General features: G+C 38.8%; 1 protein-coding gene across 1 annotated transcript in view; it reads right to left on the bottom strand.

Moving 5' to 3' along the window:
* CEMIP2 (cell migration inducing hyaluronidase 2) overlaps positions 1–27752 on the bottom strand; it is a 50109-nt gene that overhangs the window by 3174 nt on the left and 19183 nt on the right. The window contains exons 5-22 of the mRNA XM_068422334.1: positions 25282–25451; positions 23807–23995; positions 20750–20919; positions 17963–18172; positions 17371–17576; positions 16715–16784; positions 13884–14012; positions 12151–12239; positions 10080–10211; positions 9552–9587; positions 8704–8859; positions 6431–6608; positions 5718–5933; positions 4781–4989; positions 4065–4250; positions 2664–2883; positions 1960–2058; positions 591–739 (exon numbers count right to left, since the gene is read on the bottom strand). Coding sequence (XP_068278435.1) covers positions 591–739; positions 1960–2058; positions 2664–2883; positions 4065–4250; positions 4781–4989; positions 5718–5933; positions 6431–6608; positions 8704–8859; positions 9552–9587; positions 10080–10211; positions 12151–12239; positions 13884–14012; positions 16715–16784; positions 17371–17576; positions 17963–18172; positions 20750–20919; positions 23807–23995; positions 25282–25451 — 2814 coding nt within the window. The remainder of the gene's footprint in view (positions 1–590; positions 740–1959; positions 2059–2663; positions 2884–4064; positions 4251–4780; positions 4990–5717; positions 5934–6430; positions 6609–8703; positions 8860–9551; positions 9588–10079; positions 10212–12150; positions 12240–13883; positions 14013–16714; positions 16785–17370; positions 17577–17962; positions 18173–20749; positions 20920–23806; positions 23996–25281; positions 25452–27752) is intronic.

The following is a 27752-nucleotide window of genomic DNA, read 5'->3' as shown; positions in this document are numbered from 1 at the left end:
CAACCCTCTCCGAAAGCAGTACCTAGAAAAGGACACACCTAGAATTTTTTTTTTAAATTTAACTTCAAAATCATTGGAAAGTGTTATTAAATAATATTTAAATATTTTGTATAAAAAAATTCAAGCTTAGATACTGATCCAAGATTAGAATATTAGAATGTTGATTTTTCTGACACTACCTTTTTATCTCTCTTTAATGATAAGCAACTTTCTCCCTAGATAGGGAGAGAACAGTTTGTATCTTGTCACATACTTACTGTCAGTGTCCCTAAGTGATCTTATTAAAGAAACTTATTCTCACTTTAAGTAGTGTTATTATATGATGTTTAGTTAAAAAAAAAATTCTTTTTGAGGTGAAAGATGGGCAACACCGGCAAATTTTAAGTGTTCAAAATTTGAGTTGCTTTGTTTTGTCAAATAAGGTTAAATTGTCTGTTAAAATGCTCCTATGCTTCTCCTTTCCCCTCAACTTAGATACATGTTTTGCTCACTTTCAGTGCTCCTGTATAGACATCATTATTTAAATCCTGGTTAGAGATCAGAGTTAGAGCTTACAGGACATACTCGAAATAAATAGTCATTACACTTACCTTTGTGGAACTCCAGATTTTAAATATCCATCTACACGCTTAATGTCTGCTCCAGAAAATAATTTGTTTCCCGACACTATGCCAATGCAGGCATCAACTACAACAATAAGTATACCATTATCCTTGAAGGAAAACATAGTGTCATTGACCTGAATGGGAGAAGAAAAAGAGAAAATAACTCTTTCTTTCTTAAAGTTCATATGAATTCAACAGCGATTCTACTGCACTCAGTGTTAATCTTCACCTCGTTTAGACACAGTGGTGTACTAATTTCCTTACAAATACTTGCTTCTCCCCTAGCATCTCTTCATTTTCCCCCTTGAGGGAAGGCTTTCAGTGAGACTTCTGAAATTGCAAGGGAGCCTTCAGTTCCTGCCTTCTACAGGGAGATCATACACTTCAGGTGACTCACTACCTGCCTCGGTCATCGCTCCTGCTTCGGGAAGCTAAAATTCAGAAACCGAACCACCTGGACTTCTTGGCAATAGTACAGTTAATCTGTCGCTGCAGCAGCCCAGTTCCAGCCCAACTTCTTCCTGCGGAGTACTCTTACTGCTTTGGATATGGCACACACATTCCTGTAGAAGTTTGCAGCTGCTAAGGTTACACTGCTCATGTGCCATTTGTCTGTCTAAATAACTCAGGAGTTTTACTGTTTCAGCCAAGCTAATGCACTGACATTGCGGAATGTAAGTCACATACAGACTTCAAGCTTTGCGGTGTGAGGACATCCACAACTGCTATTTCAGCATCATGTGCAAGTCTCCAGCACCTGAACAGACAAGTTGAAGCAAACTACTTTTCATACAGTATCACATCACCAGGCTTATCAGGACTGCATCAGAACAAATACAGAAATCTCTATGGATTCTTTAGTAACTGCCATTTTGAAGGAGTTTAGCAAAGCTTAATGGCTTAAATGACGCACCCCACTAACTTACCAATCTGTTAGCATAAAAAAAACTTCAACTTCAACAACATGAATTTAACTAACAGGATGTTTCGTTTGTTTTTTTGGGTTTTTGTTTGTTTGTTTGTTTTGTTTGTTTTTTGTTTTTTGTTTTTTTTTTTCCAAAAGCAGCCATCAATAAATGTATATCCATCCAGATTTCAGCATGAATCTGAAGATTTTACGTTCTCCCCTACTGGTACAATTTTATCTCCATCATGAAAGGATTCGAATACAAAATGCAGCTTTGAAGCCTCATTTTCTGAGGTTGAAACATCAGCATTTTGACTGTTTGATTTTTAAACTACGAACCAACACTTTTCATTCAAGTGAAAAGTGAGGTCAGCATTACGTAGAGCTGTACAACTGTTATAATTCAAACTGCTAAAAAGATAGAAGAAAATCATAAAGGATACTTACAGAAATAAATGCTTGCTGACCTCTGCTTAACTCTTTTTTACCAGAGGAATTAATCTGCACAAGGAGGTAGTTTTTGTGAGGATCGCTGGTGAATACCATCTGGATATCAAACAAATCACGTTAAGTACACATATCCATATGTCTTCAACACTTTATCATGCCAGATAACTTACAACAGACCATCCATGCTCCAAAGAAAATGCATCCATTTGTCAGTGGCATTATTTATGGTACTAGTAATGCTAACAAATATCATGATGTACAGCGTAACCCATTTTATTTTTTACTTTCAGTATTTTTCTCAGCTTGTATAGCTAAAACGGATAATGCAATTTCAAGTTCATGCTAATAAGCAAAGATCCAAACAAGAAGAGAGAAGTTTGTCCAATAGCATACAGATTGCTGCAGCAAAGCTGTCCTACATGGAGTATAGACAATATTGTACTACAAGACATCAGATCTACCTATGTCCCTTCTCCATAGCACTCAGAGTGAGAGGTCAAGCAATATTTTCCAAAGAACAAAAACTGAAACCTTTGTGCTACAAGGGACTCCCTGTCTTCTAGCACACAGGAGATTAATGTGACCATTGCAAACTGGTAGGAGCAGTATTCTATGCTGAAAGACTGAAATTCTGCCTTGAAGTGAGTAGACGGCAACACCAACTATACAGTTCATGCAAGTTTTTAGTTATTTTATTTTACCTGAGTTGTGCCGCATTTTGTACATGGTACAGTAGTTTTTACTGGCATCCGCTTTACGACAGTTGGTCCTTGGTAGTACTTTGGGTAAGCTTTTGCCATGCAGCTACTGGTTCCTTTTGCTGAATCTTTGGTCACAATCTTGATCCTTTCACATCCCTGAGATGAGCAATAACTGTGACCATCCCTATTATATTTGGCTTGAAGAAATAAAAACAGTAATCTACACAAAAGGGGGAAAAAGAATCTAGATCAGTTGCTGGAAAGATAGGTATTTATGTTAAACCTTAACAGCTATATTTCATGATTTTCAGAACCAGAATAACTACAGTATTCACTTCTGCACTATTGTTCAATGTTTTTCAAAATATTTAGTTTACTAGAGTTAGAGAGTCTCTACTGACATATCTGAAATTCCCAACAGTTATAGGAGACATCATTATGAATGCATATGCTTTGAAAAGAATAGCCACTCCTCAAATCAGTGGCTTGCAGGAAACACAAAACCAAACTGTAGAGCATAAATGTTTTCTTTTATCATAGATCTTTGCAGATACCCAGCAGCAACTATTTGGATATTCAGCTTCACCCACCAGCACTGGACAATGTAATTGTACCGTTGCAAATACCTGGAAATGCAATTTAGGAGGCAGTGGTCATTAATGTTCACAGTACACAGAGACTGGTAATTCTTCTATTACATATTTGACTGTTATCACTGTAGTTCTTAGACAAAAGGAATGTAAATGTCTTTTCAAAAGCTACATTCATCTGTATATTTACTACAGACAAAGTATCAGATAAGAGAACAAAATAAGAGAACAAATTATAAATCAAAGATCAACATTTGCAAAACACACAAGTGATGTATGTAGGACGTATTTTTACTCAAAGCTAACCATATCTTAAATGTCTCAGAAGGATCTCAGTGGCTTCTGTCAGAAGTACTTTTGAAAGAGAGACTAGGACTTTTAAGTACTTTTGAGAAGGCTGAAACTGGATTAGGATTTTCAGAAATATATTCTTAACATGTTCTTGGAACAGAAAACTTCTTGGAAATTTCTAGAAGTTTCAGTTTAACAAGGTGGCACAAATTTTCTTTGAAGACTTAAAAGTTACTTCCTGAAAGACACTGCTCTGCAGCACACCGGATACCATATTTTCCCCAGGCATGGGGTAGAAAATATCTGAGGCAACTGTGCTGTTCTTGGAAAAGTATTTCAGTGATAATCACTGTATTTTGGAGATTCAAAGTCACATAAAGTATTCTTTCAAACAGGCTTTGGGCTCCTTCGCAACAGCTTTCCTCTTATGCTGGTGTCTCAGTCATTGATTTTAACACTATCAAACTCGACAGTTTAAGATTAACCCATTTTCCAATAGGGTCAAGTTACAAGGAGTTACCCGGTACTGTTGTCAAAGTAAAACTTCTTGTCTGATCGATTCTTTTCGAGCTCCATCATTGAAGATACAGGCATGTAGCGCTCTACCTTGCTTGACAGAGCAGATGACCGCCTTTGAAAGGTTTCCAATACTATAACAAAATCTGTATTTGGTTGATAACAAAGACCAACACGAATCCAGTCATTTCTGAAAACAAAATAAAATGTATGATTCACTGTAGGAACAGTTTAGATGACAATACGCAGCAAAGAGATCACTGAAAAAACAAGTAATGCGAACACAAAAAGCTCCCAAAGCCTCAATCAGAAGATCTTTCTTCCCTTCTCTAAACAAAGCGTTTTATTAAATGTTATAGTAACTTTGATACTCTCAGGATAGATTTGATTTTATACTTTAGACATTTAATGTTTATCCAACAACAAAATCAAGTATGCTGAACTATTCCACTGCAATTCTGCTCAACTTCACTATTTGCACATTTTGTTCTCCAAAGGATTTTCCTTAAAGACATCATACTGGGCAAAAGTTTAACTTTAGGTGCAGGTCTATTGCTTAATCTCTTGCTTTTCATACTTTAGTATTTGTAATTACGAAAAAAAAAAACAACCCAAGATCCAGTCTTACTGACGGTCGCAAACTCTCATGCATGCTAATTCTGCAGGACATTACTTCAGTATTGCTTTATGGATCAATGACATGAAAGAAAGTAAACATACTTGTTGAAGTTAATGAGATAAAGATAGGTGACGTTTGGAGCTTTTCCATTCCAATGTATTGTGTAGCCCTTTTGGAGCATCACTACTGGCTGGTATTGTTGAAAGACAGCTCTCTGATTAATACCTCGAAGAACCATGGGATTGGCTGGGTACTCATCTCGTACGATAGTCATGGAAAGATTCTGTCCATTCCAGGTTTGGACATAAACCTAGATGGTATTAAGGAGGATGAAAAGGAAGAGGAAAGATTTGGACACTGTGCAAAAGGAAATGAAGTAGTGAAGAATAATCAGTACATTATTAGCCAAAACGCTGCAATTTGATGTTGAGAGTTACGTAATACACAAGTATCTCCTGAAGAAAAGCCCTATTTGAAAAACTATTGTAGATTTTGCCTGTTTTACAGACAAAAAAAGGGGAGGGAGGGGAAAAAATACATATAGAATCAGCTATGGTACTTGGCCAAACTCATACAGAACAGGAACCAGAATAGGAATGAAACCTATGTGAGATTTGTATTCAGAAGGTGGTATTTAACATCTCCATTTAAAAAAAAAAAAAAAAAAAAAAAAAAGAGAGAGAGAGAGAAATAAAAAGCCCCTTAAAAAACACTTTGTGAAAAAAACGGCAGACAGAACTCAGTGGAAGAAAACACCTCCAATACAAAAATGTTTTAGCAGATAGAACTGCAACATAGAACTCCTAGCATGCATACACATTTGGGTTTACCTTGCAGCATCTAATACTGTACTTCCAGTTTGCGTGCTGAAGGGAACATGATATACACAACTGTCTGAAAAGTGTAATATGCATAAAAGTGTTTTTAAAACATCAAAGAATTTTTAAATCCAAAGATTTTGTAGTTCTTGCACTCCCCCTGCCCCAAGTTGTTCATATTGCAGATCTTCCCCAAACAGAAAGCTACAAAAGTACTCGCCTGTGCATAGGTCCCACTGCAAACCACTCCACTCCATTCTGTAATATTAATGCATTTGGGGTGTTGAATCAAGTAGTTATCCATTCTGCCCACATAGGTATCTTTGTAGTCAGTCACTGAACCATCCAGATCATGGAATATTGAGTTCTTGTCACCATCCAGATCTCCTTCTTCAAACCAGGGACCAGGTTTTCCAAAGAAGGCTTTCAAAGCAACCTGGCAACAACAATTAAATTATTTATTTTTTTCCCCGGGTGAGGCACAGACTAACACTTGCACACCTGCACACCTGCAAAAACACAGGAATTTGACAAAGTGGATTAAAAACCTTATGGCAAGGACAGCAGAATCTTGCAAAACAGACATTTTGATTTTTAGTAGTAGGCTCAGGCCAGCTCTTGCTTCTGAACAGTGTTAATATTTGCAACTGAAATTTCATTACTAAGGATATACCAAACCTCACAAAAAACTCCGTTCAGCTTTACCAGTAGCCATGAAAGATCATTATTGCAACATATCCCACATCTCCCTTGGTATTATTTTTTGCTCAGCAGACCAAGGATACACCTTGTGTGACTTCCAACCAAGAGAGAAACTCTGGAGTATGGATGTAGGGAAAAGATTATTTAGGGCCCTTGGATGTTTATTTTAAATCGAGCAAGAAGAAAAGAAAGCCATTTGCAAGAATAAAAGAAAACTTGTAATAAACTTACGTTCGGACCAAACTTCACAAGAGAAATGTTGTTTTTTGGTGTCATCTGCCACGGATTTTTCATCAAGAATCCAACTGCACTGGTAAATCTGTCTGGAGTTGGCACAAAGTTTTTGAATGTGCACTTGGTAAGGTGAATGGGTCCATCATAAATTTGAAAGCCTCTGATTGGAAATGTCCTGTTAAGGCAAGCAAGTATTTATAGCATCCTGTAGCAAAACCCATTATAAGCCTGAATCTGTCATAAACACATTTCCTTTCAGAGGAATCAAGAAAGCAACATTAAGAGAATGACTTGCAGATTAGATCTTAGTAAAGGAAATCTTGTTTCTGCACTTATAATGAGTCAAAAAATCCCCCACTCTTTTGAATTTTCCTGCTAGAAGAGCTATCACTGTCCATTCACAAATATGCCCCTTTCCCAATACTGGAAATACAGCAGGAGAATAATACCACCTGCTCTTTGATTGATCATGGCAACTGGGAGAAGTGCCATAGACTGAGGAAAAGCAAATGTCACTTCTACCTTCAAGAAGGAACACCCCGGGAACTGCAGGCTGGTAAGTCTCAGCTTGATCCCTGGGAAGGTGATGCCTGTTTTGCATGGTCTACCTAAACTTCAGTAAGGCTTTTGACACTGTGACCCATAAGATCCTCATGAAGCACGGGCTGGATGAGAGGACAGTGAGGTGGACTGAAAACTAACTGAATGTTTGGACCCAGAGGGTGGTGGCATACTGTCTACTTGGAGGCCAGTAACTAGTGGTGAACACCAGAGGTCAATACTGGGTCCAATCTTGTTCAACGTCTTCATTAGTGACCTGGATGATGAGGCTGAGTATAATCTCAGCAAGTTTGCAGAGGGCACAAAACCACGAGGAGCAGCTGATGTACTAGAGGGTCGTGCTGCCACCCAGCTAGACCTTGACAGGCTGGAAAAATGGGCAGATGGGAACCTCATGAAGTTCAACATGGGGAAGTCCAAAGTCCTGCACCTACTGAGGAACAACCCTGTGCGCCAGTGAAAAGGCCCTAAGGGTCCTGGTGAAAACCAAGTTGACCATAATCCAACAATGTGCCCTTGCTGCAAAGAGGCAAATGGTTTCCTGGGCTGCACTGGGAGAAGTGTTGCCAACAGATCAAGGGAGGTGATCCTTCCCATGTATTCAGCACTGGTGAAGCCACACCTAGAGTGCTTGTCTCCAGTACAAGACAGACACAGAGCTACTGGAGACAGTCCAACAAAGGGCCACAAAAATGATTAAGTGACTGCAGCATCTCCTGTAGGAGGAAACATTGGGAGCCCTCAGACAGTTCAGCTTGGACCAGAGAAGGCTCAGGTGGGAATCTCATCAATGTATAAGAATCTCCAAAGGGTGCAAAGAAGGAGAGCCAGGCTCTTTCCAGTGCCCAGTGACAGGACAAGAGGCAATGGGCACAAGCTGAAAAACAGGAGGTTTCTCCTGAACATAAGCAGAAACTTTTTCACTGTGAAGGTGACTGAGCATTGGCTTAAGTTGCCCAGGGAGGTTGTGGAGTCTCGGTCCTTGGAGATACTCTAAAGCCACCCGAACATGGTCATGGACAACCAGCTCTCAGTGGCCCTCCTTGAGCAGGGGAGTTGGACAGGTCAATGGAGGTGATTCTCCCCCTCTATTCTGCTGTCGTGAGATCCCACTTGGAGTATTGCATCCAGCTCTGGGGCCCCCAACATAAGAAGGACATGGAGATGTTGGAATGAGTCCAGAGGAGGGCCATGAAGACCATCAGAGGGCTGAAGCACCTCCCCTATGAAGAGAGGCTGAGAGAGTTGGGGGTCTTCAGCCTGGAGAAGAGAAGCCTCTGGGGAGACCTTCTAGCAGCCTTCCAGTACCTGAAGGGGGCCTACAGGAAAGCAGGAGAGAGACTTTTTACAGGGGCATGTAGTGATAGGACAAGGGATAACAGTTTTAAACTGAAAGAGGGTAGATTTAGATTAGATATCAGGAAGAAATTCTTTCCTGTGAGGGTGGTGAGACACTGGAAGAGGTTGCCCAGAGAAGTTGTGGATGTCCCCTCCCTGAAAGCGTTCAAGGCCAGGTTGGATGGGGCTTTGAGCAACCTGGTGTAGTGGAAAGGTGTCCCTGCCCATGGCAGGGGGGTTGGAACTAGATGATCTTTAAGGTCCCTTCCAACCCAAACCATTCTGTGATTCTATGACAAGACGACCTCCAGGGGCCCCTCCAACCTCAGCTGTTGCATCATTTATACTTCCTTCACTCATAACACACTTACCGATTTCTAGGCAGAGTGCGCGCCTTGCTGTCTAGCCCTCCAGTTCCTGCATATTTATTTTGGCCGCCTGGAAACCCGTAATTCTTGCTCTCACCTATGAACAGCGACTCAGATACCTCTTGGCTGGCACCTTCATCATTTGGGAAGCTCCCATCACTATCAAAGCAACGTCAGAGATAAGCTTTTAGGCAAGATTCTCCAGCAGATGAACACACTGAGGCATATTCCTACTCTTCCTTCTGTAACAGTCCCCCTAAAGCAGAGCAGTCTAAACTTCATTTACAACACATAGAAAAATAAATTTAATGATTAACAGTATTACAGGCTGTTTGAAACGCCAGCAGAGAGCTGAGCATGAGATTTTCTATCTCCCTTTGTAGTGCAGTACTCTCTCTTTTACAGCCCACTTTTGCAATTCTAGAACCAGTTTGTCATAATCTAAATGGCAGCAATTTTGGCTTATTACCTAAGTTATTTGATTCTTTTTTTATTAGAAAGAGACTCTGACCTCTCTAAATGCTTATCCCCTTTCTTTTCCATTACTCACTTTCAACTGTTCAGGAGGAAAATCCAAACTGCCTAAGAAATCACACAAAAAGTATCTGGATAAACATAACCCTTCTGGTGAAGGCGGGGGCAAACTGTGGTGTAAACCAAGCACAGGTTGAATTAAAGTGCAAGCTTTGGCAGCTGTGCCAATTTACAGCCTTTATAACATCATCTGGAAACAGAACTCGGCCCAAAAATGAAACTATAGCCTTATAAAAGTATACCTATTAATTTTAACAGATGGATGTACATTTTCCAAGCTTCTAGGCACGAGAACCCAGAAGTGATAAAGTACTCACCTAGCAAATGTCAAACCTATTCCATTGTCTGCAAACCTAAAAGAAAGTTCAAAGCTTCAATCATGTTTTCTGGATTATCCTACAATAAGCTACTGTAAGAGCACATCCTGCTATGCACTGAAGAAAGCCTGAATTTTTCTGTTGATGGGATTCAGAACCACCACACACTTAACTCTTCTAAAAATGTTGCTGTTAAAAAAAATCAAGTAATTTCCTATATATTTTAAGCAGTTACATGACAGCTTCAGGGAAATCATAGATACCTTGTAAAAATTTACTGTCTCTACCAACTTTTAGACTTCTTTTATTACCTAGTTTCTTTTTGCTGTTTAAGGCAGGTTCTCACCTAATCACATATAAACTTGTTTCATTTAAAGTAGTGGGATGGTATGAAAGCAGTTCAAAATATTGGTAAGTTCCTTGAGTTAAGCATCAACCTTCTCTTATAATCCTGTTGTAATGCACTTTCATAAACAAAGCTTCAGGGGAAACTTAACAACATGCAGCTGTTTGCTTCTGGATACCTACCCAGAGTTTTGAATGAGGATATCCCCTCCCCTGACCCAGGCCCCATGATCATTGTTTTTGAAGGAGATTAATCTGTCAATCAGGGCAGCAACTCGGGGCTTTTCAGGGTCTGCATCTTGATGAGGTCGAAACCTGGGACAGATAAAAACCCAAACACTCAATATAAGAATACTGTTTGTTTTACACATGTCATATGTTGGGCTGAGAGAGCCTGAAAGATAAACACTCATGCTCATCTGATGGGCAAACTCCACCCCGCTTCATGTTTGGAATGACAGAAGCCAAAACCATGTGCATCTCTAGTTCTCTGTTTCTAGAAAAGTGTCTTTGGGGTATAATGGAGCAAGAACATAAAACTTCTCTTTTCCAGTGACTCTGAAAGGCTTTTGCTCAATCTCCCTGAGTTTCTTTAGCTGCATCTCACCTCTTTTTATCCCCCTGCTTTTCTTTTTTGCCCTTCCCAAAGTACTGCCTCCCCACTTGTATTGCAGCATTAATGTTAAAATTTGATGGAGGGAACTAAAGCTCCTTGGAAGGATGCTTTAGTTCTTCTGATGTTGAGGAGTGCTCAACACTCCTCAACAGTGAGGAGTGAGAACTAAAGCTCACTTCTCAACTCCTTCTGATGTTGAGGAGTGCTCCTTCTTTAAGCACACCTTAGGTATTTTTCTATTCCAACTGAGACACTCTGTATTGCTACAAAGGTGGTCTCATACGGTAAGTTAAGGCTGGAATCTATTTTAGACAACAGGAAGAAACAGCCTGATTAAAAGACTGGTGGAAGCTTTCACTTGATTATCCCCAAGATCACGAGAAAAAGTAATACACGGAAAAAATATTACAAAAATGCATTTTGAGTGGGTAACAATATATATGCTCCTTATCGCTATCACCTTGTGCTCTAACTTGGATCTGGTTTGCCCCCACCAGGGAAGGAAAGGGAGAATGGGTAAATGTTTGTTTTTGACAGTGTCAGGCTCCTCAATTAATGTTTACACATCTTCACTTTGGTTCTATGTACAATGATTAGTGGCCTCATGTAGTTAGAAAGTGCCTCATTACTTCTTTGGCTGCTGTGAAACACGAACCCCATCTCATGCACTGAGTTTCTTGCATCCTCTGTTGATGCCCTGTGAACACGCTACAGGGTGTTTTGCCCCTCATATGTTTCTCTTGACTACCTGTTATGACTAAGGTAATCCACAAGGGTTATATGGGTTTTCTGTCAAAACTTCAAACCAGCGACTTCATTTCCAAATCACGAGTTATCGAGTATCACCAAAATTGAGAACTTTCCTCTCTGCATCTGCAACTATCACTTAACTATCCTCATCCTAAGCGCAGGTCAATCAGAAATAAAGATAATCTTATGAACTATATTTTCAGTCTTAATTAGTTGTCACAATAAAATGTTGACAGATACAGTTATGCAATATTGTCATTTGACCACTATCCCAGGCTATTTTATTTGAAGTTCAGGACAAGACTAACCAGGCACAGTATAAACTGGAATTTTGCTACACTCTCCATTATTTTCCTCTCACTTTGTTAACTAAAGAAAATGTGGTTGATTGTACTATCTCTGCAAATAGCCTTCAGTAGAACTGTACCACTGAGCTATGACCTCCAAGCCTAGAATGTATGGCAGTAAGCATTCAGCAGTAGGAAAGGCAAATGGATGTTACTTGGCTCTACTAAGCCCTTTTCTAACAATTATTTAAAACTGAGTCATAAATCAGAAGAGCAGATTTTAAAGACTTTACTTCAAGCAGCAATTCCAGAAAATACTTTAAGCATGACAGTAGAGCATGTTTAAAACGATGTCTTCTAAGAGGCTTAAAACTACCCTGAGCAAGGGCTCAGAAGAAACATACAACTCCTTTAAGGCACACCATGCTCTGCTGTTTCAAAACAGATGAACAAACGAGGGAAAAGAATATATATGAACTTATTGTTCGATCAGTATTTGTAAATAATTATATTGTTTTAAAAATGCTTTTCCTCACATGAATGTGAGAGCAATCTCAGAACTTTGCCATCTTTCACTCATTTGAAAGACAATATCCTTTACCTTGCATTGTTGTCCAAACAAAGATATTCTCTGGGATCATCAATGCTAGCATTAGTTGTTTTAACACCCTTATCAATGAACAAACCAGCCTGAAAGAAGCAAGGAAAGAAAATTCATACTGTCCAAAACAAAAGATAGAGTAAACATTAAATTTCTAAAATTTAAACTTTACATTGCATTCAATACATGTATTAGAAACTCTTAGATCTTCCAGTTTGGCCTTAATTTACATATAGTCTAAGGGAAAACCAGCATCTGTCTATGCTAATTTGGGCAGAGGAAAAGAATTGCCTATGATTAAAAAAAAAAGTAATAGAAAATCATTAAAGTTCATTTCAGATTTCTTTCACAACATCTGACTATTTGAGGTTTTCCACTTATTTCCAGATGCTGTTCTGGAAAATCTGGAAGCCAATCTCGTGGTGAATTCAAAATATTCTCACAAATGGAAAGAAAAAAAAAATACCACTGTTACAAAGCTTTGTGTTTCACTTTAAAACCAAACTGAAACTGATTTTTCCCAAGCAATCATCAACTTGAAACTCAATAATCCTGTATGTAATAATTTACTTGAGAAAATAGAAGCAGAAGGAAGCATTTGTGTTATTTAACCTGAATTACGTATACAAATACCTGCAGCTACTTTTACCTCTGATCTAAACTATGATTACAACTGAGTACTCCTACATGAGCAGATCCTCAGACCTCCTAGTGGAGTTTGCTCTTTTAACATGGAATTTTAGCACACAAACTGCTACCTTTGTTTAAAGATAGTACAAGCCATACAGCTGAAACACTTTTTTCTTTACAATGCACTTTTTTGTTCAGCATGTTTTAATTCCAATCTGAACAAATGCCCTACAGTCCCAAACACAGTTAACACAACTTCTATAAAACAGTACATAATTTCTTGGTATCCCAGACACCCAACAATCAAGTAAAATCAGTTTCACTTGGTAAAAAAAAAAATCCAACAGTGATCCTGAACTTCATTAGGTAAACTTCAAATACCAATAAATATTTAAGTTAGGTGGCTTTGTAAATGTCATTATACTTATATACACACACACACACACACACACAGAGCAGCTAGATTCCAAATGAAATCATTAATTTAAGGAATTCGACTTCACTTAGCTGAATGTGGAATAAGATACTAAAGTCGTATTAATAAAACAACACTGAATGCCTGTATCTAGGCTGAGAACCCTCTAACAAAAAACTGTTGCCCATGGCTGGGCTCCTGAAGGCAACCTGGAAGCTTAATCTCTAGTCAGAGACTGTGCCACCATGTGCAAACACCTGAGTTACTATACATTAGAGACTCACGAAAACAAGTCACAGCTGTTTCAGGAAGCTATTAGATGAATCACAACTGTAATAAACTTTGATGCTTCAAGGGTCAGCTTTCTTCAGACTAGAAGACAATGCCATCAGTAAGAGAGTAGCATCTGAAATGCTACTTCTGAGAAAGTGTATTTCATTAGAAGTATTTCTTGATTTTAGTTGTTTGCACCTTACAAGGATATTAAACACAGTGAATACTCAAAATGTGGCAAGAAACTATACACATGCTGATTATACACTGTTCTACAATACCTAGATAGAATCACACAGTTCAAGCACAGCATGAATCCATCACCTAACCAGCTTAAAATGTAAACAGACAAGTCCTAATATAGAATAGTGACAAATAAAGAACTTCAAATTTTTTTAATGAGATAATACATTACCTTAAAATTAGAATGAACCCTGTTGTTATAGAAGATTCCTAGAGGTGTAAGCTCTGACTTGGTTTCAATGGCTAAACTATGAGAATCTCCTGTAGCAACCCTGTGGAACAAATACCATATTCCAGCATCCTGCAAGTAAGGAGAGAATGACATTACCTATAAGTGAGTCTGATACTATTATCAGTGCTCATGTACCTAATCACGAAACAAGTGTATGCTAAGTCGAACTTGGATATTTTAAGTAGGGGAGCAAATAAGAACATAGGTCAAATGTGCACAATGGAATATTTTTCAAAATAAAGTCTCCAAACAACTGCCCAGTGAGAAAGTAGAAGTTTGCAAATAAGGCTATACTCTAGTGAATAATATGCATGAAGAAGTGTTTTACTTCCCAGTGAAGGCGTGTAACACCACGCATTTAAGATCCTCTAATATTTCAAAGCAGGAAAGTGTCAGAATTAATGTAACTTTTGCATTTCAGTTGTATTTCATCACACACACTTGATTTTCCTTTGTTTACTAGCAAATCGTACCATTTACAGTAAAATACTCAAAACCCCTCCTCTCTTCCTTACTGTTACAGTCTAAGGTTTGTTCATCTCTGCTCACATCAGAATTTAATGACGCAGCCAAAAAAACCCACAAGAGCTTTCAGAAGAAGGGAAAAAAGCACATCAATAATTCTGGCCAGTTCACAGCACTGTGCCAATAACATGCAGTAATAATTTCAGCATTTGCTCATTTTCTCCACTTCTTCAACATCCCTGCTCTTAAAGAAGCGGGATTTATCTGTTGAATGAGACGCATAGAAGTTCCCCTTTCAACCACATCTGGTTTCACAAGAGGTGGCATTGCGACAGCACCGGCACAGCAGATACCTAGGAACATGAAAGCAGACACCTAGGAATATGCTCTGTGCCTTATAAAATTAAAAAAGCATTGCATAAGGCACATTAAAGGGTTAAACAGTAGCTAAAGAAACACTGCATACTGAGCGCTCCGTCTCATGAAAATCAGTCATCATCCTCCTGTTCAAGAAATGTGGATAAAGCCAATTCATTCTGGCTTAAAAGATTTCATGCATTTCACTCTGAGAATATACTCATTTTCCAAACAGTCCTGGAAATTCTGCTTCTCAGTAACATATTCCCATCTGTAATGATGACACATTTTGACATTTCTGGTGATTAACAATTCCAAAGCAAATGTGGATGTTCCATTAATAAAAATACCAAAATCTTACTTCACACATAATTAAATACAGCTCTGCACTTGGCAGACTCAAGTAATTTTTATCCAAAACACATCCTGATGCCTGGAAAAGAGTTTAATTAACTTAAAAGCTCCTTAAGCACTTGCAAGCATTCAGAAAAATGAAAAAGGGATTTCGCCCCTCCTCTCTCCTATATATAGCTCAAACAAAAGAAACATCTATTGCTGATACACCCTTACAATAGGCCTCATTGCGTAATGAAGGAGCTGGGGAGGCAATGGAATTATTTTATTTGCTTGTGAATTGTTACAGTTTCTATCAGCAAAAGCTCTACAGTGCGGAGTTTGTATCAGCACAGTTGAGTATTCTGTTTCTGAAACATAATAAGCTGTGGTCCCTTTATACTGTGTTCAGATCCACACAAGGGAGGTATATCAGAGTGGCAAAACTTCGTAACATACACAAACGCTTGCTCTGACCACGCACATTCTGGTAACAAAAGGCAGTAACATTTACTGGGATACACTGCAGAGGCAGAAAAAACCTTGCAGGTTTTAAGCACCAGATCAAGGAAGCTGTTTCCTTCAACTTAGCCTGCAACGCTAAAACAAAGTAAAGGAATATTACATAAAGCAGGCAAAATGAAAAGACACTGTGTTGGGAAGAGAAGAATTGGTTTGATTCAGTGTGTCCAGATCCTTCCTAGTGGTAGACAGTGAACTAGAAAAGTTTGTCCAAAAAAAAAAAAAAAAAAGCCAGACAACACAAAAGGCAGAAAGAACACTTTTTTAATACTCCAGATACTTCAACTCATTTAAATATTTTGAATCCTGTTCTATTAATAACAGTATATTATGTATTCTGTGCCTAAGAATACACTGACACACACTCATATTCTACTTCCAGCACTGGAGCCTTTGCAACAACAACAATCTTTCCTGTTTTTCATTCCCACTGATCTCTTCAGAAAAATCCACTCACAACCATGCACATCTCAGTCTCTCATCCAACGTAGAACAGACTCCAGCCCCCTTCTCCACAACACATACTGACTAGTTCAGCTTTACTTCGCAAGCAGCTGTGACAAGAGATCTGCACTAATATAAGGTTCACAACTAGAAAAAACATATCAGCAGTCATTGATGGGAAAACAAACGGCTAACAATAAAAGTGTTTTATCTCTTTCTTACACAATGAACATTTTTTTGTAGTCATTTTTCATTCCAATGACTACAGCTATAAAGACAAATCTTGCAGAGCAGTCACACAGTAAACTCATGACAACCTAGAGAAAATACAGAAGCCTTAATAGAAAATGCAGTAGTTTTTTGGAAATAAAAGGATTTATTTCTACGTACACACACTGACACTATTGTCAGGTCTATTAACTACAAAGAGGAAGAGACGTCCTCTGTTCCAGCCAGAACAAAGATTTTTGGCATCTCTTAAATGCACACCTAGACAAACCCTGCACTCGTAATGCCAATATGCTGCCAAACATAAAAAGAACATATACAAAATCCAAAAATGTATGTATTTTTGGCTGTGTAAATGTTACAGGTTTTACAAATACCAGCGGCACAAGTAGTTTGTGTTGAATTACATCCATACACCTCACCTGTGAACCTGCTGCTGCATTATTTATAAGATGATTGTTGGGATGAGAAATCCAGAATGTTGAAACTGCCCTGAAATATTATTCAGAAAGAAGTTATTATGGAAAAGCTCTAGCTCCTACAGAAATATCTCCCCTTCATAACAAGCACATCAGAAAAAGCTAAACTGATGTCTGAAGTCACTACTTCACACATGAAATAAAAATCACAACCCGCCCCCCCCCGACATTTGGAAGTCAAAAACACTTCTTTTTTTTAGTTCAATGTGCAGTATTTTATTTAATGTTGTTCAGATACTCTGTGCAATGATAAACTGTTTTGATAAGTTTCTACAAGACATTAGCAGTATGCAGAAAAACTAGCTGTGACAACTTGAGAATGCACATGCCTTTACACAGAGTAAAGATGGGGCCTTAAAAGTCTATTGAACAAGTATTGCAAAAAACAACAATCTTCCTACAAAACAACTTATTTTTTTCTCTTTAATAAAAGACTAAATTTTTTTTTTTTAATACCACTACTATGTGACTACATTTAAGGTGTCTGCATTCATTAAATCATACATAAAAATGTTCCCATCTGTATATCGTCAAGAGATCATCAACAGTTTAACCGCTGCAGCTGGTTTGGTTTTACTTTTTCACCGTGAAACACTCACATGCAGTCTGTGGCTGGCACCGGGACATAACTTCCATACACTTTATCCCTAATACCGATACACATGCTGCTGTTTCTATCTGTAGGAAGAAGAGTGCCTGGTTTCGTGACTAGCCCAAGGTTGTGGAACAAAGTATTCCTCTGCTCAATGCCATCTTCTGTGAAGAAACAGTGACCTAGTGTGTCATAGCCAATGGTGTCCTTTATCTGCAGAAATACAAGTTCATTATGTCAGTAGCAACAGCATTTACTGAGATTTATTTGACAAGTACCATTTAGTTTTACTATCTTGGCACAGCTGCAGAGTGAAGCTTCAGTATCAGCAGTTCAGATGATTCAAGAATACAGTTTTATTTATCCCTTACAAACACATTACTATGTCTGGAGAGCTTAGCTGCCTGGAAGAATCTGAAAAAACAGACTGGTGAGATCTGTTAAAAACAAGTTACTGTTTGCACTTGTTCATTTATTTGTTGCAATAAAAAAAACATTGCTGAGCATTAAACTTGAAGAAGGGAGGGGACTATTTTTGCTCTAAATGTTCTTTATAACACTTATTTCAACACAGTATGTTTTACTCTCCTTGCACCTACCAGCAAGCCATTAGTTGCATGAACAGTCACACATCTGGAAAAACAGTGATGAATGGAAAGCCCTTCCAGGTAAGTCTTAAAACTATAACCTCCTTTTTCATCCACATCCCCACAAAGGTGAAAGTGAACAGGGTAACTTCCAATCTGCTGCTGGCCCATTTGCTTCAGTTCCACATAGGAGAGATGAACAGATGTAAAATTCTTCAAAATCTAAAAATACAATGAGAAGTCCAGAATGAATAACCAACTATTTGCTTTGTAACCAATGGAAATCTAAGATAATACATCATCTACACCAGATGTACAGAAGTTAGATGTACACAGGTGCCACAGGCCAACACAATAAAAGGTAGAACAATCGTTACTGTCTTGCACTATATCCTGCTTTACACTTTTTTATGAAGGAAACTGTTTTGTAAAAGCTAAATCTCCATGTGGCTAAAACAGAGCAATTTTCACCAGACATGTTGCCACACTTTAGTGTGTGGTCTTTACCAGCTGGCATGTTAAATATTCTTTATGTATAAGCATGTGCTGTCCAAATAAACAGAAGTCACCCACATCAGGGCCTGTCTATACTGAAGCTGTACCAGCATAGCCCACCTGGGACAGGCTTAGTTGAATAAAATCACAGAATACTACAGATTCAAAGGAATCTGTTGAGATAGCCAGCCCAATAGCTGGCTCAGCATAGGGTCAGGTTAAAGGCAGCTGCTCAGCTGTTCATTGCCCAAGGAACACCTCCAGCCACAGAGATGCTCATGTGATGTCAACTGGTTCTTCCCTTTCATCTTCCTGGTATCTACACAGAATTTACTTTGTTGAAGCTTGGTCCCATTGTCTCTTGTCTCATCACCACGCACCTCCAGGAATTGTTCTGGCCTCTCTGAACCCTCCCCAGTGCCTGAAGACAGCAATGAGATCCCTTCTCTCCACCTTCCCCACAGCAAACAAGCCTTGTTCTAACACTCAGCTCCTCCTCACTCATCATCACGTACTCCCACACATCACCTTCAGTGGACACACCCCAGTGCATCTACATCTTATTTGCTACGGGAACCCAAAACTGGACAGAGCACTCCAGAGGAACTTCTTTATTAAGGAAGATATGAAATTATCTTCTGAATCAGACAACTTCAGAGTAACACTACCTAATACAAAGTAAAAACATAATAGGGCTGTACCAGTAACACAGGAAAGCAGAAGTATCTTCTTCCACCTAATGAAAACAGAAACCAAGTGCAACAGCTAAACTGCAAAAAGCTAAGCTGAGAAAAAAACCTTTTTTGTTATTTCATTAACTTATCTGTACTGGGTATTTATCAAAAATAACCATTTTCACATGTACTTTGTCCTCTAGGGAAATTAGTAATATGGAGGGGTTTTTTTTCCTCTCCTGTAACTGCACTCCTAAGGTTTATATGTGAAAAATACAGAGGGATAGTCAAAAAGAGGTGTCCATGAGATCTCCAGCTCTTAACATTTAAAAGCACTAATGCAGTCATTAACTACAAACCAATGCCTCTCCTCACTGCCACTAAGGAGGCTTCATGCTACTGTCCCAGTGACCAGCAGAAAATCCAGGATGAAAAAAATCCCTGAGGCCATTAACTTTTACTAGCGCCTAGGCTCCCTCTGCTTGAGCACGCAAGATTAACATAAGCTGAAAAATGCTTTTAGTGCTGAAATCTAGGTTTGGCAGCAGACACTCAGCTATTCTGAACAGTCTCCTGGGAACAGTTTAACAACTTTGATGACTCAAAATGTTTGTTTTCTGTTCTATCTTCCAGACTTCTGAGGGGTCTGCTGTATTTGCGCTATTGTGGCAATCAAGGTCACGCTTTGCAAGATTCACAGCTTGTCATTATCTTCTTTCATTACATTATCTTAAACACATAAGAGTGCCTTGAGCCCACCTACTTCTCTTCCACAAAACAAAAGCTGCCACACAGTGGGGAAAGGGCATAATTTTCTTTCCCACCATTATGTCCACCACTATAACATTAAAGTCTGCTCCAAATATATTAGAAAGAAAGATTTAAACTGTGACCAGCACATAATGAGCACAAATACAGTTGCATTTAAAACACAAGGCCTCAAACTTCTCCAGCATCAGTGAAGAGCTAATATATTGCTGCTCAATCCTTGCATCTAAAAACATAAGTGAGTACGAGTTTAAATATTCGTTTCTATAATACTACTTTCCCTCAGCTTTCTTTAAGTTTATGGTAATACAAGAAATTAGAAGCAGCTTCCTTTACGTAACCTTAGTACTTTCAATTTAAAAAAACAAACAAACAAAAACAAACAAAAAAACCCCCACACCATGGTCCAACTCAGTTTCTTTCTTCTTCATGCCTCTCTAGTGCCCAATTGCAGATGAGGCAGATCTCTGGGATTCAATGCTCATCACTTGGCCAGGCAAAAAGGCAGTAAAAGGAGCAAAGACAAAGAAAAGGGAGATCAAACTTTGTTCTGTAATATTACAAGATGCACATGCATGGACGTCACTTGTAAGGTTTAATCCCTGCCACACAATGTTGCAATATATGCTGGATACTGCTACAACATTTCACGCATTGATATCTCTTCCTCCAATTCTGCAGACTAAGTCTTGATGGGTTAAATCTAATTTTGGGAAAGCTGAGAACGAAGTCATTTCTACGCAAAGCAACTGTATGAATTGATGTTCTTCAAGTTTTCAAATCCCTCCAAGTTTAACATTAATCTTTTTGTTCTCAATATGCCTTTACATGACAGAAAGCTACTTTAAAATGTTTTTCAGACCTTGATATGTCCACCAAACGTATCGTAATTGAAGAACTGACACTCCTTTTCATGATAGCAGGTATTTTCTGTCTCTCCCTTTATTAAGATGTTCCTCGTAAGAACTCCAACTTCAGCCCTCATGTCCACTCCATCAATAACTTCTCCTATGTGAGGAAACTGAGGATTTTCTGTCCGAAAACAAGTGGGGGGCGGAGGAGGAGAGAGTTGTCATTGGTTAAAAACAAAATCAACTTATTTTATATAAACAAGCTAATAGTAGCAACAAAACCCATGCATTCTGATACCTTAAGGTGCTGCCCTCTCTCATCTTTTCTTATGCTAAGGCACACAAAAAGAACGTAAATGTCAGATAAACATTAACCCAGCTAACACCAAGCAAATTCCCTCCCTCCAGACTGAGGTTGACTCAATAATAGTTAAGCATGTTGCAGGATGACAAATCAAGTATGCTATCCATGTTTCCTTCCAAAACAAAGTGCTGTCTACGTATTTTTCATTTTAGTAAGACAACTAATCCTAAACAAATCTCAATATTTTATTTGCAAGTGCATCTTAACTTCAGTCCAATAGTTTGTGAACAGAATGGATAATAAACAAGTAGGAGTTTAAATGAACCCAATGCATCTAGAAAACTTTTAGTGAAACAAAGATTCAGATTTGCTTTAAAAGAAAAATGATGCTGTCTGCTTAATCTGTTCTGAAGAAAAATTAAGAACTGAAAATGAGGCCAAAACACCTTTAGAAAATACTGTTTTCATCCCCCTCTAAAAGAAAAAAGATTTGCTTTCCTAACTAAATTTGCTCTTTCCTAGACAGCCACTCTGAGGACGCATAAACTAAAATTAGGGAAAACAAGATACTCTGCTTTTACACTGTTCTTCGAAAGAAACAATCAATTTCTTTTGTCTATACAAACTGAGAAAATTATCTGGGCCTATAAACCTTAGAAAATGTATTTATGTGTTTAGTTTTTAAAAAGATTTTTTTCCCCTTGTTTTTTTTTTCCATTTATTGATTCCCTGAATACAGACTGTCACTATCCCTTCAAAGTTTACAAAAGGATACAAGCCTAAACTGGCCATTACCACAATATGAAGCAGAACCAAGAGTGCTATTAATTCTGTACCTGCTGTTGAGGATTAAAAAAGACAATAGATGTCTCTAAATGGGACTGCACTCCTCTTCTTCAAGGCTTATCTGCTGTTTTTCCCTATATTTGACTGGCATACGTAAATCAAGTGAAGAAAGAGCAACTAGGCCTCCTACAAAACAATACTTTTTAGTTTTACTACTACAAAGGAGCCAAAATAGCTAAAAACTTAGCAAAAAATATAAGAAATAATTTCAAAAGATGGTGCGTTCTTCAGAATATGTCAAGTTTGCCATTCCACGGAAAATTCATTCTTTGTGGAACAAATATATAGGGTGCTTTGGGGATTTGTTAAACAGTATCCATTACTATGACAAGGGAAACTTGATATTGGGGGTGAAAAATATCAAAATGGGCCAGTTCATCCCCTTCACATCTTTTAAATATATATATAGTTCAGATAGCATTTATTTTCAAAAAGCCAAGATTTGGTATTTTATGCCATATTGTAAATCTTGTAAAAATTTTTTTAAATCTTCAAAAGCAGCTGCTTTTTCACAGTACACGGTTTCTGAGATGAATCAGAGTTTACACATACACTATTCAGTGGTGACAAAAACCTTCCACTTCATAGTGCAACTTTCGAGTTAAGCTTGCTCTTTAAAATACTGTACTCAATAACACACACATGAGGCACTTAAGAACAAAGCCCAGGAAGTGTCACACTCAATGTCATTAAGTCAGCTCTGCAGCTTCACATCCCCTGGTATTCTCCGATGTATAAGGTGAACTTAGATGCGCTTTTTCCATATCTGGGACTTCACAATGTAGTAAAACATGTCTGACCCATGCTAACGAATGCTGTGGGATGCAAACTGCAGTGCAAAGTGGACATACAAACTGCCAGTCCCTTAAGGCACGGGGGAACAGGAAAGTTTGAGGGCATTCACAGAAAACTTCTGAGAACAGAGAAAGATAAGAGTGGTTTGAAGAAGAGGAAGTCACACCGTACAGAGGTGAATGGGACAAAACCAGATCCTGAAGAGCACTGATTGGCTGCTGCAAACTAACATGCAAAATAACACTAGTTTGGGCTATGAACTGACACTGCAGCCCACCAGAAGGGAGCAAGAGGGGAAGCTCAAGACCTGAGGGTGGAGGACCACCAGGGAGGAGGGTGCTGGCATGGAGGGGCAGAAGGAAAACACAGATGCCAGCAGAGCAGGGGACCCAGTCCCAAGGAAGGCTCTTGTGAAGTCAAGCAGAATGACTCAGATAATAAAAAAGGAAACGGTCAACAACATGCATAACCATTTTGCATGTATCACGCCCAAAGGAAAAACAGATTGCAACTACTCAGCAATATCCTGTGATATCCTGTGTGAGCAGAGGCTTGGAAGTGACACTTATGAAGTGACACTTATTTCATAACGATTTTGCTGGTGGGGGGTGGAGGAAGAACTGAGGAAAAGGAAAAAAGAAAAAGAGACAGGTTTGAAGACTGACATTTTCTTTTTTCTTCCCCTTTTTATTTTCCTTCCTTTGTCCTTTTTTAATAACAACAGAAAAAAATGTAATGATAACACTTCAAAAGATGGGAAGGGCACTAAAGGCAAAGGAAATGGTAACGACCACAACAGCCATTCAAGCACATACAAAGAGAACTAGTGAAAAGACAGAAAGGAGCCAAGAAAGGAAAACAAAACATAATCCTCTTGGAAGAAAACTAAAGCATTCAATGAGCCTGGGAAGAAAGGAGAAAGAAAAGTTAGTTTGGTAAGCTGTGAGGCAGACCTGACATCATACAGAGCAACTTTATAGCAAGGAGTACATGTTCCTGTATATGGCAACAGAGCAGTACAGAGATACATGAACAGGCTGTTATTCACCGCTCCTGCTGAAAGGGGCTGTCCAGGGTGTACCACCATGAATATGTATTTCACAAGTGGTGACTGCTGCAATACCTTTGATTTTGACCTGATGCTTGGTACACTCCGGGCATGGAAGAAGGGTGAATTCCTCTGTCTGATACATTGAATAGTCTGTGCTTGCAACCACAATCCGGTCTCCAGGCTCCCAACTACTAACATCATCCAGAAGATTCAGTATCACTCCACCTACAGCTTCTACCTGGAAACCTGAAATTGGGACACCTAATTGGAAAAAAAAAAAGTAAACACAATAGAAGATTATATTCACCTTTATATGAAACCATCTTCAAGAAAATACTGATAAGAAATGTATGAGATTTCACAAGCTCCAAAGCCTTCTAAAGCAGACTTCTGCTCTGAAAGGTGCCAGTGTGAGATACCATTATGGCCTGCTTATTTGGTGGATCTCAAATAAAACAAATGGAAAAGATGGAACTAACAGTGACAGGGAAAAAAAATCTAGGATTTTTTTTTTAAATACCCTAATATCATATAGCATTAATTTGTAGTTTCAGCTACCCCTACTTGTTTCAAGTGACATTTTTCTGCTACTTAAAACTCTACAGATGTAATCAAGGACCTGGCAAAACAAAGTATGAGGACTTTCCTTTTTATTCACAACTAATAAAACAGTTTGGCAGGCTAAATTATACACACATGCTATTTCACTGCCTTGGGATGGATTTGCATAAGTTCATCAACTCTTGCTTGTTCTTGACCCTAACTCTACAGTACCAGCAAGTAAAATATGTGTTTTGGTGGATTTTTTTTAACATAAGTCTATACATTTTCATAGGGCTGTAACAAACAGTAAAGGAATAGTATCAAATAGCTCAATTACTTAATAAATAAATATTCAGCTACCTTAAAAAAAGTCTTCCGACGCAAATACAAATTGCTTAGTAATTCTACAAACAGAAAAACATGACTGCCCATAAAAAGCAAAACTCAGATCAAAGATATCTTAAATAGAAAAATGAATAAAGGATAAAAGCAAAGGAGTGGTAGGCCTTCCAGGCTCTTTACACCACAGATTCAACTTGGTATGAGAAAAGCTGCCTAAAGTTCACCATCAAGCAGCAACAGAAGATTGCAACAAAAAATAAAACATTTCTCTTGGCTTCTACCAAGAAGTATTCTTCCTGGGATCATAATCACCATCTCAACAGCTTAGATTTAAGATACACGTGACTGACAAATTACTAAAAGAACAGAAAAAAAAAAGTCTGTTTCTGCCTTTTATAAGACCCCTTATCTCTATTTAAATATATTAAAAATGAAGACTTAATATTATGCTGTTCACATACTATATACAAATAGATTGAGAAAATAGGTTGTAGTGAAGAATTGTGTCCTCATACTTCATTCATAGCAAGGAAAACCAAACAACTAACTTACAGCAGCGCTCAGAAATTTAACTTGCAACCAACAGTTCTAGTGAAAAAAGCACATACAGTATTTTTTACTTCTTCCTCAACTGCAGGATTTCACAAAATGCTTTCCCCTACCATCGTTCCATTCGCTGTAAGCTCTCACAACAAACTTCTGACCATCGACTGTGAAAAACTCTTTCTGAGCAAGAGCTTTCCCACCAGTGCTGTGATTTTCATAGTTTCTTACTGATTCATTACATGAAGAATTTCCACCACCTATGACACCAACGAAAGCCCAGGCTTGCCTGTGAAAAACAAAAGTAAATGTTTAAATAGAACGGTCCTAAACAAATTCTTCACAAACAGGTAAAGGAGAAGACAATGGGCACAGAAGTCATAGGTAACACTTTTGCCTGCTCTTCCAAATTAATTTCAAAATGCAACTTCAAATTGCAAAAGAAAAATGGGCATACCTCATTGAAAAGAAACATAGTTTGAAATAATTGGATGTCCTATATACAAATTGGCAAATACAAGAGCTCATCACGGAGAAGACTTTCAGATACATTTTTGGTACAACATCCAACAAGATACACTTTTTCCAAAAGCAAATCACAAGACATAGCGACAGAAGCGATACAGGATCCTACTCCCAAACAGCTTTATCAGGGTACAGGAAGACCAGGAGCCAGGTCCGATGCTCCTGCCGCAGCCCGCTGCCATCACGGTGCTGCAGCAAGTGGAGGCCCAGAATGGTGGCCAGGAGTCCCAGGAGACTGTACATGCATCAGGCCGGGAGGGATGGACACAGCCAGCAGTGGCTGCTGGTGATCACTGTACTGGACATGCAACACCTTTTGAATCTTTCAAGATGCTCAGACCCCAAAAAAAGGAATCGCATACTGTTACACAACCTTTGCACAAGGGATCATCGAAGTTTCTGAAGGCTGAGACCAAGGATTTTTGCTTTTCTGCCCTCGCTGGCCCTTCCCTCAGCTGGACACCTACTTGGCTAAGCACTGGTGTCGAGTAGGGAATTGTCTTGGGTGTAATTCACCTTTTTACAGCTCTGCTCAATGCATGCATTTTTGGAAATGAAAAACAAACTGCATGCCGCAAAAAACTGCCACCAAGTTAAAAATAATAATAAAAAAAAGACTATTTTGCTGTCCCTTAATGCTCTGTTATGGCATAATTATGTGTGCAGGGGAAGCAGTCAAGATCATTTATTAAAAAGACAAACAATTTTGCATCATTAAAGTTGAATCATTCACCTCAAATGAAAACAGTACCAAACAGCTGGACTGTAGTCTGTTGCTAATGACTGATTCAACGGCACATACTAAAACCACCTTCAATCTAGTTGCTTTTATTTCAGTCCCCTCATTATGTTCTTATCGATTGGGATTAAAAGGCCAAATGAAACTGTTCAGTGTTAACCTCTTCACAGAAATAGTACATACTGGGCCAGCTTTTCAGTAGCAGTGGCAAACAAGCTGAATATTTCACATACCAACATTTAAAATAAATATCAAGATATGTTAATACACACTATTTTGCAGTAAGAGGAAGAAGGGGAGAGGGTTGTAATGGAGTATTCACCTCCATGCCAAAATCCTCACTAGCTTTACAGGTTTAACAAAACAACCCTGATCTTCCTCAGTGAGCGCTCAGGGAGAGCTTCTCACCTGTCTTCCACAGCAGAACAAAACAATTTTATGTGCTTACAGGGCCTCTACCAATGAAAACAGACAAGAATCAGTTCAGCAGAGAAGGAAGAAACGCTGCTGCTTCCCAGCTGCAGGTTGAAGAAATTCCTCATTTCAGACAAACTGGCATGGAGGTCACAGGCAGACCCGAACACCAGAAACCCACACCTCTAGCCCAGGCTGGGGCTGGCTGCACAGTGACCTGAACAACTGCCACATGGGCTTCACCGGCTTTCAGAAAGCCATTTAAGTTTCCTGCTTTAATAATTCTTATTATACCTCTTCTACTGTCCCACCATCCAAACCCTGACCAACTGAAAAGAATAGTCAAAAGGTACAGAAACACCTTACAGTGTTTTCACATATCTGCTCCCTTGCAGTATCAGCGGAGGGGTAATGTACTTTCATTTCAACAGTGCACAGGTATGAACAAGACGCTGTTTGATATACAGGGATAGCAGTCCTTCTCTGTATTCAGTTTCTAGCTTGGCATTCCTTGCTCCTCCAAACATAGTCATATGCATTAAAAGCTTCACCTAGCAACTGTTCTATGTGTGCGTATTTGAACGAGAAAAAATTCCTTGCTGCACTCAGTTTTCATTTCTGTAAAGAACAATGAAAGACAGCAATTACGAGTAAGTAAAGTCTATCACACAGATACCTGTAACTAGCAGTCTCTGCACTATCAAAATACAGAATCACAGAATCAATCAGGTTGGAAGAGACCTCTGGGATCATCGAGTCCAACCATTGCCCTGACATCACCATGTCAACTAGACCATGGCACTACGTGCCATGTCCAGTCTTTTCTTCAACACCTCCAGAGATGGTGACTCCACCACCTCCCTGGGCAGCCCGTTCCAACATCTAATGACCCTTTTTGAGAAGAAAGGCTTC

This window comes from Nyctibius grandis, chromosome Z, assembly GCF_013368605.1.
Source record: "Nyctibius grandis isolate bNycGra1 chromosome Z, bNycGra1.pri, whole genome shotgun sequence".
NCBI lineage: Eukaryota > Metazoa > Chordata > Aves > Nyctibiiformes > Nyctibiidae > Nyctibius > Nyctibius grandis.
The sequence above is the reverse complement of the archived record's forward strand: the minus strand, read 5'-3'. Positions and strand labels throughout refer to the sequence as shown.